The following is a 19281-nucleotide window of genomic DNA, read 5'->3' on the forward strand; positions in this document are numbered from 1 at the left end:
GCTGCTGGACATGTTATTAATGGGGGAGGCCACTACTGGATATGTTATTAGTGAGAGTAGGCCGCTGTTGAAAATGTTATAAGTAAGGGGAGGCCGCTGCTAGACATGTTATTAGTGAGGGGAAGCCACTACTGAACATGTTATTATTGAAGGGAGGCCACTGCTGGACATGTTATAAATGAGGGGGGGGGTGCTGCTGGACATGTTATTAGTGAAGGGAGGCCACTGCTGGACATGTTATAAGTGAGGAGAGGCCACTCCTGGACATGTTATTAGTGAAGGGAGGCTGCTGCTGGGCATTTTATAAGTGAAGAGAGGCCGATGTTGGATACATTGATAGTGAAGGGAGGCCACTGCTGGACATGTTATTAGTGAGGGGAGTCTGCTGCTGGACATGTTATTAGTGAATGGAGGCTGCTGGGACATGTTAATATTGAAGGGAGGCCGCTGTTGGACATGTTATTAGTGAATGGAGGCCACTGCTGGACATTAGTGAAGGGAAGCCCATGCTGGACATGTTATTAGTGAAGGGAGGCCGCTGCTGGGCATTTTATTAGTGAAGGGAGGCCACTGTTGGAAACGTTACAAGTGAAGGGAGGCGGCTGTTGGGTACATTAATAGTGAAGGGAGGCCGCTGTTGGACATGTTATTAGTGAGGGGAGGCCACTGCTGGACATGTTGTTAGTGAGGGAGGCCACTGCTGGACATGTTGTTAGTGAGGGAGGCCACTGCTGGACATGTTATTAGTGAAGGGAAGCCACTGCTGGACTTATTATTAGTGAAGGGAGGGAGGCCACTGCTGGACATGTTATTAATGAGGGGAAGCCACTGCTGGACATGTTATTAGTAAAGGGAGGCCACTGCTGGGCATGTTATTAGTGAAGAAGGTCGCTATTGGATATTTTATTAGTGCAGGGAGGCCACTGCTGGACATGTTATTAGTAAGGGGGGGCCGCTACTGGGACATGTTATTAGTAAGGGAGGCCACTGCTGGGCATTTTATTAGTGAAGGGAAGCCGCTGTTGGATACGTTATTAGTGAAGGGAGACTGCTGCTAGACATGTTATTAGTGAGTGGTGGTCACTGCTGGGCATGTTATCAGTGAGGGGAGGCTGCTTCTGGACATGTTATTAGTGAAGGGAGGCTGCTGCTGTGACATATTATTAGTGAAGGAGGCCACTGCAGGACATGTTAATACTGAAGGGAGGCTGCTGCTGGACATGTTAGTAGTGGGAGAGACCGCTGGGGGGCATTTTATTAGCGAAGGGAGGATGCTGTTGGATAAATTATGAGTGAAAGGAGGCTGCTGCTGGGACATGTTATTAGTGAACGAATGCTGCTGCTGGCCATGATATTAGTGACGGAGGCTGCTGCTGGGACATGTTAATATTGAAGGGAGGACGCTGCTGGAGATGTTATTAGTGGGGGATGCCACTATTGGATATGTTATTAGTGAAGGGAGGCCACTGCTGGACATGTTATTAGTGAAGGGAGGCCGCTGCTGGACATGTTATTAGTGAAGGGAGGCCGCTGCTGGACATGTTAATATTGAAGGGAGGCCGCTGCTGGACATATTATTAATGGGGGAGGCCACTACTGGATATGTTATTAGTGAGAGGAGGCCGCTGTTGAAAATGTTATAAGTAATGGGAGGCCACTGCTAGACATTTTATTAGTGAGGTAAGCCACTGTTGGATACATTATTAGAGGAGGGAGGCCGCTGTTGGGTACATTATTAGTGAAGGGAGGCCATTGCTGGACATGTTATTAGTGAGGGAAGTCTGCTACTGGACATGTTATTAGTGAATGGAGGCTGCTGCTGGGACATGTTAATATTGAAGGGAGGCCGCTGTTGGACATGTTATTAGTGAAGGGAAGCCCCTGCTGGACATGTTTTAAGTGAAGGGAGGCCACTGCTGGACATGTTATTAGTAAAGGGAGGCCACTGCTGGACATATTATTAGTGAAAGGAGGGAGACCGCTGCTGGACATGTTATTAATAAGGGGAAGCCACTGCTGGACATGTTATTAGTAAAGGGAGGCCACTGCTGGGCATGTTATTAGTGAATGAGGCCACTGCTGGAAATGTTATTAGTGACGGAGGCCGCTATTGGATATGTTATTAGTGCAGGGAGGCCACTGCTGGACATGTTATTAGTAAGGGGGGTCCGCGACCTGGACATGTTATTAGTGAAGGGAGGCCGCTGTTGGATACATTATTAGTGAAGGGAGACTGCTGCTAGACATGTTATTAGTGAGGGGAGGTCACTGCTGGGACATGTTATTAGTGAGTGGTGGTCACTGCTGGGATGTGTTATCAGTGAGGGGAGGCTGCTGCTGGACATGTTATTAGTGAAGGGAGGCTGCTGCTGGGATATATTATTAGTGAAGGAGGCCACTGCAGGACATGTAAATACTGAAGGGAGGCTGCTGCTGGACATGTTAGTAGTGGGAGTGGGCGCTGCTGGACATGTTATTAGTGGGAGAGGCCGCTGCTGGGCATTTTATTAGTGAAGGGAGGATGCTGTTGGATAAGTTTTGAGTGAAAGGAGGCTGCTGCTGGGACACGTTACTAGGTAACAGAGGCTTCTGCTGGACATGTTATTAGTGATGAAGGCTGCTGCTGGGACATGTTAATTTTGAAGGGAGGCCGCTGCTGGACATGTTATTAGTGGGGGATACCACTACTGGCTATGCTATTGGTGAGGGGAGGCCACTGCTGGATATGTTACTAGTGAAGGGAGGCCACTACTGGAGATCTTATTAGTGAGGTAAGGCGCTGCTGGACATGTTATAAGTGATGGGAGACTTCTGGACATGTTATTAGTGAAGGGAAGCCGCTGCTGGACATGCTATTAGTGAGGGGAGGCCACTGCTGGACAAGTTATTAGTGAAGGGAAGCCACTGCTGGACATGTTATTCGAGAAGGGAGGGAGGCCGCTGCTAGACATGTTATTAGTGAGGGAGGCTGCTGCTGACATTGGCAGTGGCTACAGCTGCAATCATGAAGTTCTCCTAGCATTCGCTTCTGGATGAGTTACGTAGGCTCACCGGATAGATCCTGACATGGAGAGGGTGCTATTTGCAACTACCAACTTGCCTATGCGTTGGCAGGGGTGTTACAGATGTGTGTAAAGATTTATTTAACAGCTCTGTGTCAGAGTGCAAAGCGATGACGAGAACAGCAATTGTGGGCAAATGGACTTTATGCTACTTTCACACAATAAGAAAATTAGGACATGTGCTAGCCGTAGTTCTACAGCTAGCATACGTCCGCATTCACTTCTATGGGCTCATGCACAAGGCTGTGAATTTCACGGCCCCATTGTTGAGCCAACCACCGGAGCCAAAAAAGATAGAACAGGTAGTATTCCTGCAAGAATCCAATGGGGCACATTTACTAACAATGTGCAAAACTGCACTTTAAGTGCTCTGCCCGCGTATAATGCTCGGTGTGTAACATAGGGTGTGTGACAGACTTTGCATGATAAATCTGGCCCCCTTATTTGTGTTGCATGGTGCCTAATGCAGCTGCGCCTCCAAATGGTCGTGTGCGACACAAAAGTGAAACGGACACTTCTTAAATACCTGTGCAAGCAGTTTACACCTAAAAGAACTTTGCAAAGTCTGTCAGGAAACTGGCGCAAAGCCCTAAGTTAATTTGCCCCAATGAACTGTAACAGTTACAAACAAGAAAAAAAATCATAGAAAAAAAAGTGTGAGATACTTTGAGGAAATACTGAATGTGGTGCTAGCGCATCCTTACAAAAATATGTAAATGAGCAATGTTTGGAATAGGAGCAAATTCACCAACCATTAGAAATGATAAGCAGATACAGCAGAACCCTGACCCTTTCCTGTAGTGAAACGAGACTGCAGAGCGCTGACAGTCCACCAGAGGGCAGTCATCACCACCATTCACACACGGAGGAAAATCTCTTCCATCCGCCCTACGCTAGCCTCCCGCACACACTGCACGGAGCTGCGGCCCGCCTCCAGCTACATTGGGGAGTCAACATGACGGCAGGAAGCACAACACAGACTGAATGACACACAGCAGACTGAGTGAGTGCAGCCTGCGGCGGATACTGAGCGGAGGGGACGGCTTGTGTGGGTGGCCTTCAGAGGGATGGATGCTCCTGTGACATCCGCTCATGTGTACAGCTGCCCCTAAGGATGTGACTGGACGGAGCTGCAGGGTCCCTGGAAGTTACATGGATTCAAATGAACGGGGAAGTCCAGCATCACAGCCTTATTTGGGGAAGCAGTGAGTATATTACATAATTCATTACTGCCTGCAATGTGTGTGCTGGGGAGCTCGGTGCAGGTAGGACGTGTGTGTATACACATGTACAGCTTAGTGTGTATATCTGCATACATGTACAGCTCAGTGTGTATATCTGCATACATGTACAGCTTAGTGTGTATACACATACATGTACAGCTTAGTGTGTATACACATACATGTACAGCTTAGTGTGTATACACATACATGTACAGCTTAGTGTTTATACACATACATGTACAGCTCAGTGTGTATACATGCATACATGTACAGCTTAGTGTGTATACACATACATGTACAGCTCAGTGTGTATACACATACATGTACAGCTCAGTGTTTATACACATACATGTACAGCTCGGTGTGTATACATGCATACATGTACAGCTCGGTGTGTATACATGCATACATGTACAGCTCGGTGTGTATACATGCATACATGTACAGCTCGGTGTGTATACATGCATACATGTACAGCTCGGTGTGTATACATGCATACATGTACAGCTCGGTGTGTATACATGCATACATGTACAGCTCGGTGTGTATACATGCATACATGTACAGCTCGGTGTGTATACCTGCCTACATGTACAGCTCGGTGTGTATACCTGCCTACATGTACAGCTCGGTGTGTATACCTGCCTACATGTACAGCTCGGTGTGTATACCTGCCTACATGTACAGCTCGGTGTGTATACCTGCCTACATGTACAGCTCGGTGTGTGTGTATACCTGCCTACATGTACAGCTCGGTGTGTGTGTATACCTGCCTACATGTACAGCTCGGTGTGTGTGTATACCTGCCTACATGTACAGCTCGGTGTGTGTGTATACCTGCCTACATGTACAGCTCGGTGTGTGTGTATACCTGCCTACATGTACAGCTCGGTGTGTGTGTATACCTGCCTACATGTACAGCTCGGTGTGTGTGTATACCTGCCTACATGTACAGCTCGGTGTGTGTGTATACCTGCCTACATGTACAGCTCGGTGTGTCTGCACATGTATGACTGTGCAGCTTGCACGGCTGTAGTATTCACAAATATACGGTGGGTGTGAGATCGGGGCACCCCTCCCCTATTTTCCTTTTTGAATCGGTAATTAGTTTTTGGAAAATTTTCAACAAGAACAACAATTTATCAAATGTCATATTACACATAAACAATGCAAAGCCATATATCCTCAAAGTATCCAAGATGTATAGGAAACAGCTGCTGTGGGTTCTTGCTTCATACATTTTGTATGGTGCGCCATGTAGTAATGGCCAATTAATAATATAAAGACAGTCCCTGGGTTACGTACAGGATAGGTTCTGCAGGTTTGTTCTTAAGTTGAATTTGTATGTAAATTGGAACTGTATACTTTATCATTGTAAAGGGCAGTAAAAAAAAATTGGTCTCTATGACAATTGAATTTTAAAAATGTTGGGTTGTCATATGAACCAGGATTAATAATAAATCTTAATTACAGACATGTTTGATAACTGTTACAGCTGTTTATTGTAGCCTAGGACTAAAGTACATTAAATTACTAACATCCAGAGGTCCTTTTGTTACTAGGGGTCGTCTGTAAGTCGGATGTTCTTAAGTATGCCTGTATGGCAATATTTATATCTATTTTATGTAAGGTTTGTTCCTTCATTACACATTATATTCCATATACATACATATATTTATGGGTAGTTGGAAAGTTTGCATTACACATGTGTTATGTATTGCAGTGCAGTGTGAAGAAGGGAATGTCCCTCGAACTCTGACAATGAAAACACCTGTGGGAGGAAAATTACAGTAAATGTACAAGACTCCACTGGACGGAAAAGGAGGGGGAGAACTCGAAGAATGAGAGAGCATCTCAGAGATCCAGCCCTCACAACTAAAGTCTAAGACTTGTAGACGGCTTCGAGACCTGGGAAGGGTTAGATCTTATTCCTGTTTTTTGTATATTTTCACCACTGGTTTCCATCGTTGGATGATATGGCTCAGCGAAGGAGAGGAGGCTATGACCATCGAGACATTGTGGTGAAATATATCCATTATAAGCTGTCCCAGAGGGGCTATGAATGGGAGGAAGGGAGACAGATTTCTTCTAGCCTCCCAGCTACTTCTGCTGCTAACAATAATCTTACTGATCATGGAGAAGTGTCTGCTGTACCTGGTGGTCCAGCTGGACAACCTCCTGCTTCTGATTTGTCTGCTGCTTCCACTTCAGATAATGATTCTCGGAGTAATTTTCCAGGACCATGTCTAGACAATGCACCTGCTGCTCCCAGAAGCTCTTCATCTGCTGCATCTCCCAGCTCTTCACCACAGCCAGATTTGGAAGTTGCCCATAGAGAAGGGAACGTTGAGGAAGAGAATGATGAGGAGGACCCTCTGCAACCTGTCCCGCCTGCGTTATTCCAGACACTGAGTCGTGCGGGAGATGAGTTTTCCACTTTGTACCAGCAAGACTTCAGACATATCTCAGGGCTTCTCCACCTGACACCTTCCACGGTTCGTCTTCGTTTTGCTGCAGTTGTGGAGGAGCTGTTTCACGATGGGGTCAATTGGGGCAGAATTGTGGCTTTCTTTGAGTTTGGAGGAGTCATGTGTGTAGAAAGTGTGAATCGTGAAATGTCACCTTTGGTGGATTCCATTGTTGGATGGATGACCGAGTACCTGAATAGACATCTACAGAACTGGATCCAAGAACAGGGAGGATGGGTATGTTACATTTTCTGTTAGTCTCTATAATACGGCATGCACCATTCTAATACTCTAAATTATTCTAAATAAAAATAAGATTTAGAAATTCTCCACAGTGGATGGAAGATGTTCAGAGCAACCTGTCATGTAACTGGGGAGTTTTAGCATCATCTACTAGTGTGATCTCACTAGGGTTGGGTTTGTGATATATTTTTATTGATAAGATGTACCTAATATATTTTTTATGTTTGGGGAGGAATATAGATGTGGTTAAGTCTGAAAATAATATGTTATTTGTTAAAAAAAATTATTTAATTTAGTTATGCTGAGTAATAACTACATAAAAAAACAACTGAAGACAAAAACTGCCTGTTAAAGGACAACCTCGCTGAACCTGGTCACTGGGAGGCCTGGCTCTGTTATCCATTGCTTAGCACATCAGGGACCTCCCTCAGTTTTAATGAGAACAAAGGTTGCTTGGTTTTTCATACCCACTATGTTACATGTGGTGGTCACCACGTCTAACATTCCTTTTACCGTTGCCAGTAGTACACACATACATGCATGCAAATTTTATTAATGAATCGATGAATGGATATGCTAAAGCATGTCTGTGACGCTTCTTAGAAGCGTCTTGGAAGTAAGCAGATCAGCACAAGAAAGAAGATCAGTGGTGCAGGGCCAAGTCTGAGGTACAGGGTAGCAAGGGGGATGTACTAAGCAATCTAAACTATGGCCATGCGGAGCGGACGGGACACAGTAATACGTCAGAAAGTAACCAGGAACAAAGATTATCATTAAAAAAAGCTACCAAAGAGCAAAAAGGGAAGAAATTGGGAAGGGAAGAGAGAGAAGATTAGGGGAGAGGAGATGCCAGCACTTGGTACCTAGAGGGAGAGGAGTGAGCATAGTCCCACCATGGAGATAGGATCTTTTCCGCTTAACTACATAAAAATCAATGCCAGTTTTTTGCAGGCAGCAGCAAATAGTCTGTTGAACTGCTATTAAATAGTGAGAAATGAGGTGTGGAAAAATGAGTAATTGAAATCTTATATCCAAAATATAAGCAAAAACACATCTAGTGGCAGGTTCCTATAGAACACTAGTAACTAACTGGCACCCTTCCTTTAGCTGAAAATTGATTATTTGGGGATCTGAAAACCATTTCATAATTTTAACTGGTATCCCGGGATAGCTATAATAAGTCGAAGTGGGTGTGGACTCTCCTGGCTGTCATCATCATCGGTCCTTTAGCCTCCTCGGGCTGCCCTTTCTCGGCATTCAGCAATAATGTCCAGGGTGACATCATCAGAGGTCCTTTGGGATCTTTACATTAGCAAATTTGCATGCATATATATCTGATCAATTAAATCACAGCATGCCTGCATAGACCTCTACTTCTCTCCATGCAGGCTGCTGTGATTTCATTAATCAGATATATATGTATGGGGTACAGTTTGCTAATGTTAAGAGGCTAAAGGACCTGTGATGATGTCAGCCTGAGGAGGCCACCCCCCAAATCGACATGTGCTATAGATATCCCTGCATACCAGGTAAAAGTATTAAGTTGATTATATGGGTAAACTATTTTTAGCTAAAAGAAGGGTGTCTGTTAGTTACAAGGGATCTATGAGAACCTGCCACTAGCTGTATTTGTGAAAAATGTGGTGACAGGTTCCTTCTAAGCTTTAGGGACCAGGACTCTGAGAACCTATACAGGACAGCAAACACAGCACTTCGGCTCTGTTCACATTTTGGTTTTAGAAACAAACAGTGTACCCCAGGATAGCTCCCACACTAAATGTAAAAAAGAGTTCCCCATGGAATGGAGGCCAGAACAGCCTATGCTAGATGGATGCCACTCTCTGCCTATACAGAGGCTTATGCTGCAGTCTTCTAGTGTCAGCATCTTTCTGTCATATATAGTGATTACAACAAAAAAATCTTAATAGAAGGATGTATTTTTTCAAAGAATGCTTTTGCTCTTTTAGTAGTTTTAGGGCATTTTCTACTTTGTGGGGTGAAGGTTACAATGTGTGCTTTGTTCTTTGTTCATCACAGACATTTATCCTGTTAACAAGGAAAACTCTTTTTTTTTTCTTTTTACCACAAGGGAACATCTTGCCATTCTGAATGTCAAAATAATGTAGACAATTGCAGAATTGCTTCCTCCTCTTTCCAATAATGTGCATTAGAAGGAAGCTGAAATGTGGCTTTCCTGTTCCAGTCACATCAGTTAATCGGATGGATGTTAATAGGGGCAAGCTGTGCCGAAATAAATCTTATTAACCCGTCAATTCAGTAATGAGAAATACAGCCACAACATGGAGGGGGTTCTGTAAGTTTTGAGTGGATAGGATTTGTTAAATAAAAAAAAGTATCTTTCAGGAGGGTACACCTCAAGCAGTGACTCTCTAGAGAACATACATTCAGCATGTTCCTGCTCAGCCAATTTATGGGCTTGTCTAAATGAATGGCATGTGACTGTCTAGGCCAGGGTTGGAATACAATAGCAGCAAATCCCGTCTGATACTGCTGTGATTACATATGGTTTTGGTGCAGTTTCAAGATAAAAGTGAAGCAAGAACTCATTGGGGCACATGTATCATAGTTTTGTCTCTCTGAGGTGAATTTTAGAGACTTTTGGCGACTAGTTTTTGCGCCTTATGTATGATCCTGTCTTTTTACTTGTGATACATGTTCAGTTGTTCCTATCTTGGCAGGCGCAAATTTTGGCTTCTTTTTGAGACTTTTTTTTGCAAATGTACATTTGAATGTACAAAACGCACAGTAAATGCAATGTTAACACATGAGTTAACGTGTGCGTTGTAAACGAAATGCTAACAGTAATGAAATAAGGCAAATCACCTACCCTCAGCTGTAATTAGTTAAAAAATGCATTAAAAAACGCAATTAAACCACTATGTGTGACCTCACCTTTAGAAGTAACCCATTAAAAAAAATAGAAAAAAATGTAAGAATTTTGACAAAAGAGGTTAATGTGCAAAATGTTAAACAGTTAAAGCATGTGAAATAATTCCAATTTACATGTTAAAATCAGGTCCATGAAAAAAAAAAACTTCCTCTGCACCTGCCCTGGACCAGGTGCAGAATTGCACCAAAATGGGTCAAAAACGGCAAAATGTAGCACGGAACATCTGGAAAACAATGATACATAAGATACATACACAAGGCGTAATTGAAACTGAAGATTTAAACGTCTCAAAAATGGCAAAAGTCGCTAAAATTTTACAATTTGCCTAGCTGAAACTATGATACATGTGGCCCAATGGGTGGAATTTAATCAAAGTGGCACAGCTAGTTAAAATATATGCCAGGCCTGGTATGACATAGATGTAAGCTTTTATAGTAAATTCATGGTAACAGGGCATTTAAAAAAGTTATGTGAAGGGGGCAAAAGGCCAGGAAGTTGCAACTTTTTCATCCCTTGTACACCAGAAAACTGGTATCCAATGCTAAATGCCCCCAATGTAAGGAATACAAGAGAATCTAGAGAGGACACAATAGCGTTTCTCCAGTTCCAGCATGAGTTGCTAAAAAAGTGTTGGTAATGATAGAAAGGTGTGAGGACACAGGACATGTAGTCGGTGGTCTACAGGCTTTTCTTATTGATAGGAAAGCCTTTCACTGAGTTTACATGGAGAGCTGTCACAGGTACTAGATTAATACATGAGTCGCAGTACATACATGGAACATTCAGTAATCACACAAATTAGACGTTTTCCTGGCATCTCCTCTATGACAGGTGGAATTGGTCAGTATTGTGTTGTTTTCTTTCCCTTCAGGCCAAACCGTCATACACCTTCATTATCTAATCTGTCATCTGCACAGTGATGGGACAGCACACTCCATAGGGTGTCCCCAGGATCTATGTTTTTATTGCTCTGGTGAATCATCATAGCCTATGGCTTGTTACTTTACATTGTCTATCATTTTTAATATGAACAATTGATGAAAATACTTCTCAGATAATAGCTGGCTGATTTTTCTCATTTTACAAGATCAGCAGCTAAGCATGTATTTCCTGACACATGCTGATGGTGGAATTGCTTAGTGGGTTCAGACATAACAATGTAATTATTTAACACCAAGAGACAAAATATGACAGCAAAATTCTCGTCTATGGCATTTTATTGTCGTGCGAAATCTGCAGTATTAGATAAGTGACTTGGTAAAGCATAAAATGCTTCTTTAGTTTAGGGGCAGAATAATAACCCTCACAACAGAATGGGGTTGTGAGGGTTAAATAAATAAGTTTAATATAGTTTATGAACATCAAGTACATAAAGTACTTTAGGAAGTTTTCCTTTTCATAAAGGAGTCACTGGTTGGAAAGCTTAATTTATTCTTATTCACATCTTTCACGTGTGGAGCATAAATTTAGTGAGGAGGAAGAGGAAAAGACAAAAACTTTGCTGTAATATAATTATTAAAATGTTTCTTCTGTTTGCTTGTACTGCTGGTTTTTTGCAAAGTATGTTAAATTACTGATAATTTAATTGTTTTTGCTTGTATCTGGAACCCCCTATTGTTAACCTCATCTTGGTAAAAATACTTTCTAGAGTAGATTAAAGTAATAAAATGGTTTGGTGACATGGAGCATTACAGGCTCAACAATTACTGCCAGTGCTTGTACGTTTCCTAGAAATGTTGTCGCACATGATCCACTGAACAGATGGGAAGATTTGGAGTTGGGTTCATGTGCAGAAATCTGAATATGTACTAGAGTAAAGGACTGTCTGCTGGATGGTAGAATGATTATTTATATATTTCTGGAATGCTTTGTACAGTCACTATGAGATAACTCGATTAAAAGCAGGGGCTCAGAATGCGATTTACAATGTAGGCACTTTTGAGACTAGCAAAAGAACTGGAGAAGTTGAATCCAGGTCAGCATGGGTGGCAAATGTAGATGCAGCTCAATAGTGTTGTAATGAAATCAGAAATGTATGATGTAAGTAGGATTATATTACGGTAGTTATGTTATATGTGGTTCCCTACTAAATAGATTTATTTTAAAAGACATCTACCATGGGGCTACCTAATGGTAGATACTTACAACTCACCTCCCCGTCCCATCCCCAAGGCTAGTAAACTTCTTTTTGTATCTTTTAGAACGGACAGATTTTGTAGAAATAAAACTTTAAAAAAAAAATGTAAATGAACCCTCTGCTTAGCACCTCATGGCTCTGATGGTAAGTACCGTAATTAAATCATGCCCTCAGTCGACTGGCCCAGCTGAACTGTGTTAACATCGCTGGCGCTCCCTCTGTAATTCTCACGCCATCACAACAGAATGCAGTGACATGAAGCTATGATTGCGCATAGTGCGAGAATTGCAGAGAGAGACTGTGACATTGCGGCTTTCTAAACACAGCACAGGGGGAGCCAGTCGGCCGAGGGGCATGAGTAAATTATCTATTGTCAGAGCCAAGAGGTGCTCAGTAGAGTGTGTCAGCTGCATTTACATATTTTAAAAAGTTTTATTTCTACAAAATGCTGTGATTCTAAAGATATACAAAACATTTTTTACTGGCAATGCACACAGGACTGGGAGAAGTTGTAAGCATATACCATTATGTAATATGATGGTAGATGTCCTTTAAACGTTATTTCCCACTCAATTAATGTTATGTATGTCACCCCCCGAATAACCACTAACAGAGACTGAGATAAGAAAAAAAATGACTTTGCCTGGAAGCTAAAAAATTAAGTATTTATTTTACTTTTCTTTATTTTCTTACTTTTAAATTTGGGGTCTGAGTTGGGGGGGGGGGTTAGGAAATTTTTGTGGATAGCACTGAATGCAGCAACAACCTGCCACCTGAGTACTATCATAATGATGAGTAAAGGAATTAATTGTATCTTTGTATCTCTGCTGAGTGGGTAGCAAGGCAATACTACTTTACCACTGCATATGCCCTTTACTTGACACTGGTTACCTGATGACATTATTGCAATCTCACACACCGGAGTCCAAACACGGGGTGCACCTACTCTAAGAAGTTCGAGAATTTAGCCCTTGAGCTCCACCCACTTTCACAAAATGGCGTCCTAACGCTAAATTTACCCCATACCTTCTTCACCCAGCCAGTCCACTGCCATCACCCACAAGTTACTTGCACTTAGAAGGCCGTAGGTACCTCAACCACACAGACAATACACATTGATGATTTACACAGAACATGCACTCACTACGTATACTATATTAAAATGATGAAATTATAAAGAAACAAAATTCCCTTCAGAAACTCACATTCTTTAAGTCAACAATGAGAGGCTTATCAAAGTTAACAAAAACTCACTTGTCAGATTAGAATAAAAGAAAAGAAATGAAAAACAATATACATACAATAAATACAAACATTTTATGGAAAAAAGAAACAAAACTACCCTTACTATTGGTTAGCAAGTGGCAAATTGGCCGGAGAACACAGCATGGAAAAATCCAGTCTTCTAATGTATAGAGTCCTCAGAATTGAACAAGTCCATGTAGCCGTCTCACTAATTTAAATCCAGAGGGTTTCTGACCCCCACCCATAACATTTGCTCCTGTAGTCAGTCCTAAATTTTAGAAGACACAATGAAAAGAGAAAAACCCCAAAAAACAGTTGATGCAATATTATCACACAGTGGCTGTTAAGTCACTTTGATATTTTATAATCAGACACTGTATGTCTTTAGATGATGTATTATGATTAGGGAGGGAGGCACCAGATCAGAATGATTCAAGGGGAACTGTATATAATTTATTCCGGGGTTGCTGTGCTTACTTTATTACATGCCAGTTCTTTACATAGGACCTAATTAGTACTTGCAATATGCAAATAAAGATCAGTCTTTTCTTGAGAACCAATTAAAACAAATTCTCTTGATGTGAAATGCACGCTCAATCTGAAAACCCTCTACCATGATTCACAGTAGACAATAGTGCTGGGAAATGCACGCTTTCACAGTCACAATCAGTATTAATTTATTACAGTGCCGGTTTGAATGGCCTATTAGGGGGCACTTTTTATTATTTTTAGGGTTGCGGTGGCAGGTAAAATTCTGCAGTGATTGGTTATATCCATGAAGTTCTCTATCTACCATCGCAAGATTGTCACCTGTGAGTTGCTAATTGCCACTTTTGCCTGTGGCTGATCAGAACTGAGGTCTATGAGTAACCCTCTAGTTTGTAAAACAAATATTGGCATGTGTGGTGTCAGTGAGCCAAGTCTAAGAGCTGGTGATGCCTAAAGGGGAAAGGCTCTGTCATCAGTGTTTGTCACGGGCGCAGGTGCTCCTGTGACCCATATCATGGGTCACAGGCGCAATCGGTTTCCTGCCGGTGCCTCCAGTTCCCCCGTGCAAGGTAACTCGCCTCTCCCAGCTCCCATGGTCCGTCGCGCGCGTCCCCATCTCCTAGGGCGTGTGTGCACTGGCTCGCTAAAATTTCCCTGATAAATTCCCAGCCCCTTCCTGTGTCCCCTGCCAGATCTTTGTGCTTCTATGCATAAGAGAAAGCTTTGCTCTATGCCCTTTGTGATTATCCTGATTTTAACGTTGTGACCTCGATTCCATTCCTGACTACGCTCCTCTGCTGCTTGCCCTGACCTATTGCTAGATCCCTTGCTGCCTGTCCCCGACTACGATTCTGCCTAATGTCTTTGTACCTTGCCTTGTCTGCCACCATGGACAAAATCGCATCTGTGGAACGACCTGGTGGTACCAAGCCACACCAAGTCCAACCTGCTTTGCGGCGGGCTCTGGTGAAAACCGTGTTCTACTTAGATTCCAGTCCCAGGTATCGGCTTACGTCATCATCCGCGGTGGTCCAATGGGTCCACTAAACGTGGAGCCTGACAGTATATATTATGTTCTCTGTGAAAACAGTATACGTATATCTGATATATGTGTCTGGGTGGAATGGAAAGATATATGTCATGGGGGTTGTCAGCTTTGCCTTTGCCTTGACACCAATCTGTTATCCATAACAATGACAATCTTGTAACTTTAAGATTACCTGGCCTAAAATAGTTTTAGCACAGCAGGAGAGAAACTTTGACAACAATTCCAATGATACCTATATGATGCTGCTGGCTTCTTGCTCACTTCTTGGTTTATCAATTAATTCCCCCCTTTATAAAATCCTCTTCAGTTTCTCCTGAAGTGGACGGGCACTTCCTGGGTGGGACATCAGCTAAGTAAACTGAGACTAGAGCAGCTTCCCTTACTGCCCATAAGCCAGAGCTCTCCTCTCTACGACTACGACAATAATTTGTTGAAGGATACAAATTATTACACACACTTCCATGTACAACTATCCAATGTAACAAACGGATTTATAATCAAATGCAACCTTATGACTGCTATTCACACTATTTGCTATGATGGATGTGTCAGCCTGGCTGTTCAGCAGATGATATCACTCTCCCCTCATCCCAGGACTTGGAGGATGTGGTGGACAGAGGCAACAAAGCACATAGAAGTAAATGGCCTTCATCCTGTGTATCAGACCGCTGTAGCTTTGTCTAGAGAGAAGTTACTGGTGTGCACCCCCCTTTTCATAGAAGTCATATACATATAAATAAACGGTAAAAATCATAACCATGTTAGGTATTGTCGTGCCCGATCTATCAAAATATAATAACGTAATAACATTTTTTCAATAAAAAGTGATCAAAAGGCAGTGCAGTCCTAAAAAATTACACCACCCACAGCTCTGTACACCAAAGTATGAAAACGTTATTAGCATCAGAAGTTGGCAAAATTTGACAAAAAAAACAAACAAAAAAAATGTACAAATGGTTTTGATTTTTGTAAATGTGTAAAAATGATAAAACCTAGACAAATTTGGTATCCCCATGGTCGCACTGACCCAAAGAATAAGGTAAACATGTCATTTGGGGCACTCAGTAAAAGCGGTAAAATCCAAGCCCACAAGAATACTGTGCAAATATGTTTTTTCACCATTTTCACTGCATTTGGATTTTTTTCCAGTTACGTGCCATGGAGTATTAAATACAGTCACTATGAAGTGCAGTTTGTTACACAGAAAACAAGCGCTCATACAGCTCTTTACATGGAAAAATTAAAAAGTTATGGATTTTTGAAGGTGTGAAGTAAAAAATGGAAATGCAAAAATGAAAAAGGCCTTGGCGTTAAGGGGTTAAACTGAGCAGCTCCAGGGGGTGGAGGTGGAGTGTGTTTGGGAACATAAAAGTAGAATGTAGACTAAGCAGAAATCACTGATTTGCTGCTGCTTCCTGCATTTACTGAGAAGGGACCAGAACTACTACAGCTGGAAGCCCCACCTCTTACCGTTCCGTGACCTCCCAATTTAGAGACTGCAGCTCCTGTTACCTCCTTTTTCACTCTATGGACCCTTCTTAGCAACCAGAAAGCCAAGCTGGGAGAGGACTGACCTCCCAATTTAGAGACTGTAGCTCCTGTTACCTCCTCTTTCACTCTATGGACCCTTCTTAGTAACCAGAAAGCCAAGCTGGGAGAGGACTGACCTCCCAATTTAGAGACTGCAGCTCCTGTTACCTCCTCTTTCACTCTATGGACCCTTCTTAGTAACCAGAAAGCCAAGCTGGGAGAGGACTGAAACTGAAAGCAGAGGATCAGCAGGTATAATAAGGTAAATAAGGTAATGAATTGGAAATGTTGGTTTGCAGTGAATGTAGCTATAGAAGAAAACCTTACTTGTGCTTTAAATGCTGCATACAAGTGGCATCATTAATGCCCCATACAGTCCAGGTACATCATCACGAGTTTGGGTGGCAGCTGCTGAAGGTAGTTTATTATCCTGTACTTGTCCTATGGGACATTATGAAATAGTCACTAACTTTTCTGCAAACTTTGCATAAATGAATAGAACAAGTAAATACAAGAGGCCTGGTTATTTATCTATGGTTTTGTATCTTTTGTATTTTGTTTTGCTGGCTGCAGTGAGATGTTTATTTACATGTATACCACAGGTTATAAAAATGGAATAAGATATCCTTGTTATCTTGGTATAATGGTTATGGGCATGGCCAGTCCTCTGGACACTTGGAGGACTCATTGTTGTGAATGAGGCTGATCGCTTTGTTCGTGAATGATTTCTATGAAGCCCTTGCAGAACAGGAAGTGGTTTCTTTCCACCACAAGCATATGGTTTTATGAATGATTTTAGCAGATTACACTCCTCCAATAATTTACTTATCTGTCAGTGAAATAAGGAAGAGGACAGAGACGGAACTGTTTGTGTATACAGATGCTTCTCTTAGTAGAATCTAGTGCATTATCGATGTAAAGTAGAAAATTTTTGATCTTACAAGGAAAGTATTATACAATCAGTTATAGTATAATTTGTTTTGCTAATTCCCCCAAAATGCAATATCAATATAATTCCTTTGACTCCAAGGCTCTTTGTTCCTCATTTTGCATATCATGATACTAGGGAGTACCTTTTATAGGTGACATCTGGTATAGACGGATATACATATAGATAATAACTGGACTACTTCCTTTACAAATTTACTAATAGAGGACATTAGGGAATTGGGAGGGAAGAGGTCTCCAAGTCTGGCCAAAAGGTATATCTATCACTGGACTGGAGGCCACCTGTCTCCATTTTCCAGCTCCCTGTATAACTCCGGGGTTAGGGAGTTGCTGCAAAGGAGGCGCTTCTTCCCTTCATTCTCAGAATGGCTGAGTCTACCCTCATCAATCATAAAGGGGTGGTATATGCTAGCAATATAATACTTTACAAGGGGGAAATATACCATTTATAGCAGCCACAAGCCTGTTATGGAAGGAATGTTGAAGGTGATGCAGAATGTCTGTGCTTTATTGTGCAGCAACTTTAAAGGAAACATGTCACCAGGAGACCCATTTTTAGCATCCCCAGTCCCCACATAGCATTGTACATACAAAAGATATGTTATGTTGTACCTTCCAATGCCATATGCTCTGTGACTAGGCACTTGTCCACTGGGAGTGGCTATAGTGGAGCAGTCCCCCCCACCCTTGGGAAACCACTCCTCCATGTGTCCTTTTCAAATATATGAAAATGCCCATCACCCGGCTTAATGATGCCCCCTGCTCCTCTAACTTTTTTTTTCTGTAACTTTTATACAAATATTCTGTTCTTTTATACAAATGACATATAACAGTCATCTATGGGATCAACATCCCATAGTATCACTGTTATCAATGATCTGTATACACAGACATACAGGGAAGATCATCGCATCATAACTGCATGTCTCTCGCCCCCTCTGCTCCGGGGATCCATGGGATGTCATCGTGCAGGAGTGTGAAGTGCCATGGGAACGGAAAGTGCTTCTCACTGCTTCAGGTCCAGCCGTTGTAGAAGGTGATGGGGACAGGCGCTCCAGTGGCCTTTACTTAATCATTGTTTTCTGGTCATAAGACCTCCAATTGTAGCCAGGAGCTGCCAGGAGTGAAGGGACATGAAGAGGTTGCAGCTTGCAGCCCTGAGAGAGGGAGAGGAGAGAAAAGTTTTAAGTGTGATCATATGCATTAGACTTTTTTCGGGAGTAAAATTGCCTATGATGTTTTTACAGGCCTTAGTGCGATCTCTAGCCAAAAGTTAAATAGCTGAACCTTTTTAATGCCAGTTTCCTTTCTTTCCACACTGTTTTCTGCTGCAGTGTTCTTCCTTCTTGACTTCCAAAAAAATAATTATAGAGAAAACTAAGGTTAAAACTCAAAATTTAAGGAAAGATAAAACTGCCCCTGCTCTTGAATGCATTAGACACTAAAACAATCCAGATGAAAAGCACGCTGGTATCTGAGCTTTATTACCAATTAGCACAGACCTACAATATTGTCGAAAAAATTGACTCATTGTTGTCTGCATTGTTGACATCCAGTACTACAACGTATTTCTCAATGGATAACACATTAGAAGGCACAAGTTGTAGCCAAGCAGATGTTTATGTCCATCCCTTATGTGTTTAATTATGTTTTATTTTCATTTGGGCTGCAGTATGTGAACACTTACTATGTACTAGGGCTGCTGTTATACATCAATAGTTAGAGCTCTTAATTTCATCACCATGTTGCTTCCCAAGTCTCTATTGTAGATTTAGAAAGAGGTGTCTACTGATATCCTCCACAGGGATTCCCTGGACAAAATTGAGGGAAATTATCATTTGCCGGTGCTCAGATATTACAAAAGGCCAGGCTTCTCCCGTTCCACTGGATACATCAGGAGGCATAGACCCCTTGATCACCATCGGGTGGTTGCGCCGGGCAAAACTATGCTAGGTCAGACTTGGTGTAGTTTTATGT

General features: G+C 42.2%; 1 protein-coding gene across 3 annotated transcripts in view; it reads left to right on the forward strand.

The window, feature by feature from the left end:
- The first annotated feature begins 3879 nt into the window (after positions 1 to 3879).
- The window catches only part of BCL2 (BCL2 apoptosis regulator), a 123199-nt gene continuing 107797 nt past the window's right edge, over positions 3880 to 19281 (forward strand). The window contains exons 1-2 of one of the 3 annotated variants that reach the window (XM_072152692.1): positions 3880 to 4267; positions 6009 to 6990. In XM_072152692.1, the coding sequence (XP_072008793.1) occupies positions 6262 to 6990 (729 nt within the window). In that variant the 5' untranslated portion in view covers positions 3880 to 4267; positions 6009 to 6261. The remainder of the gene's footprint in view (positions 4268 to 6008; positions 6991 to 19281) is intronic. The other 2 variants (XM_072152690.1, XM_072152691.1) reach the window with 2 other exon arrangements.

The sequence above is a fragment of the Engystomops pustulosus genome, chromosome 5, assembly GCF_040894005.1.
Source record: "Engystomops pustulosus chromosome 5, aEngPut4.maternal, whole genome shotgun sequence".
Lineage (NCBI taxonomy): Eukaryota > Metazoa > Chordata > Amphibia > Anura > Leptodactylidae > Engystomops > Engystomops pustulosus.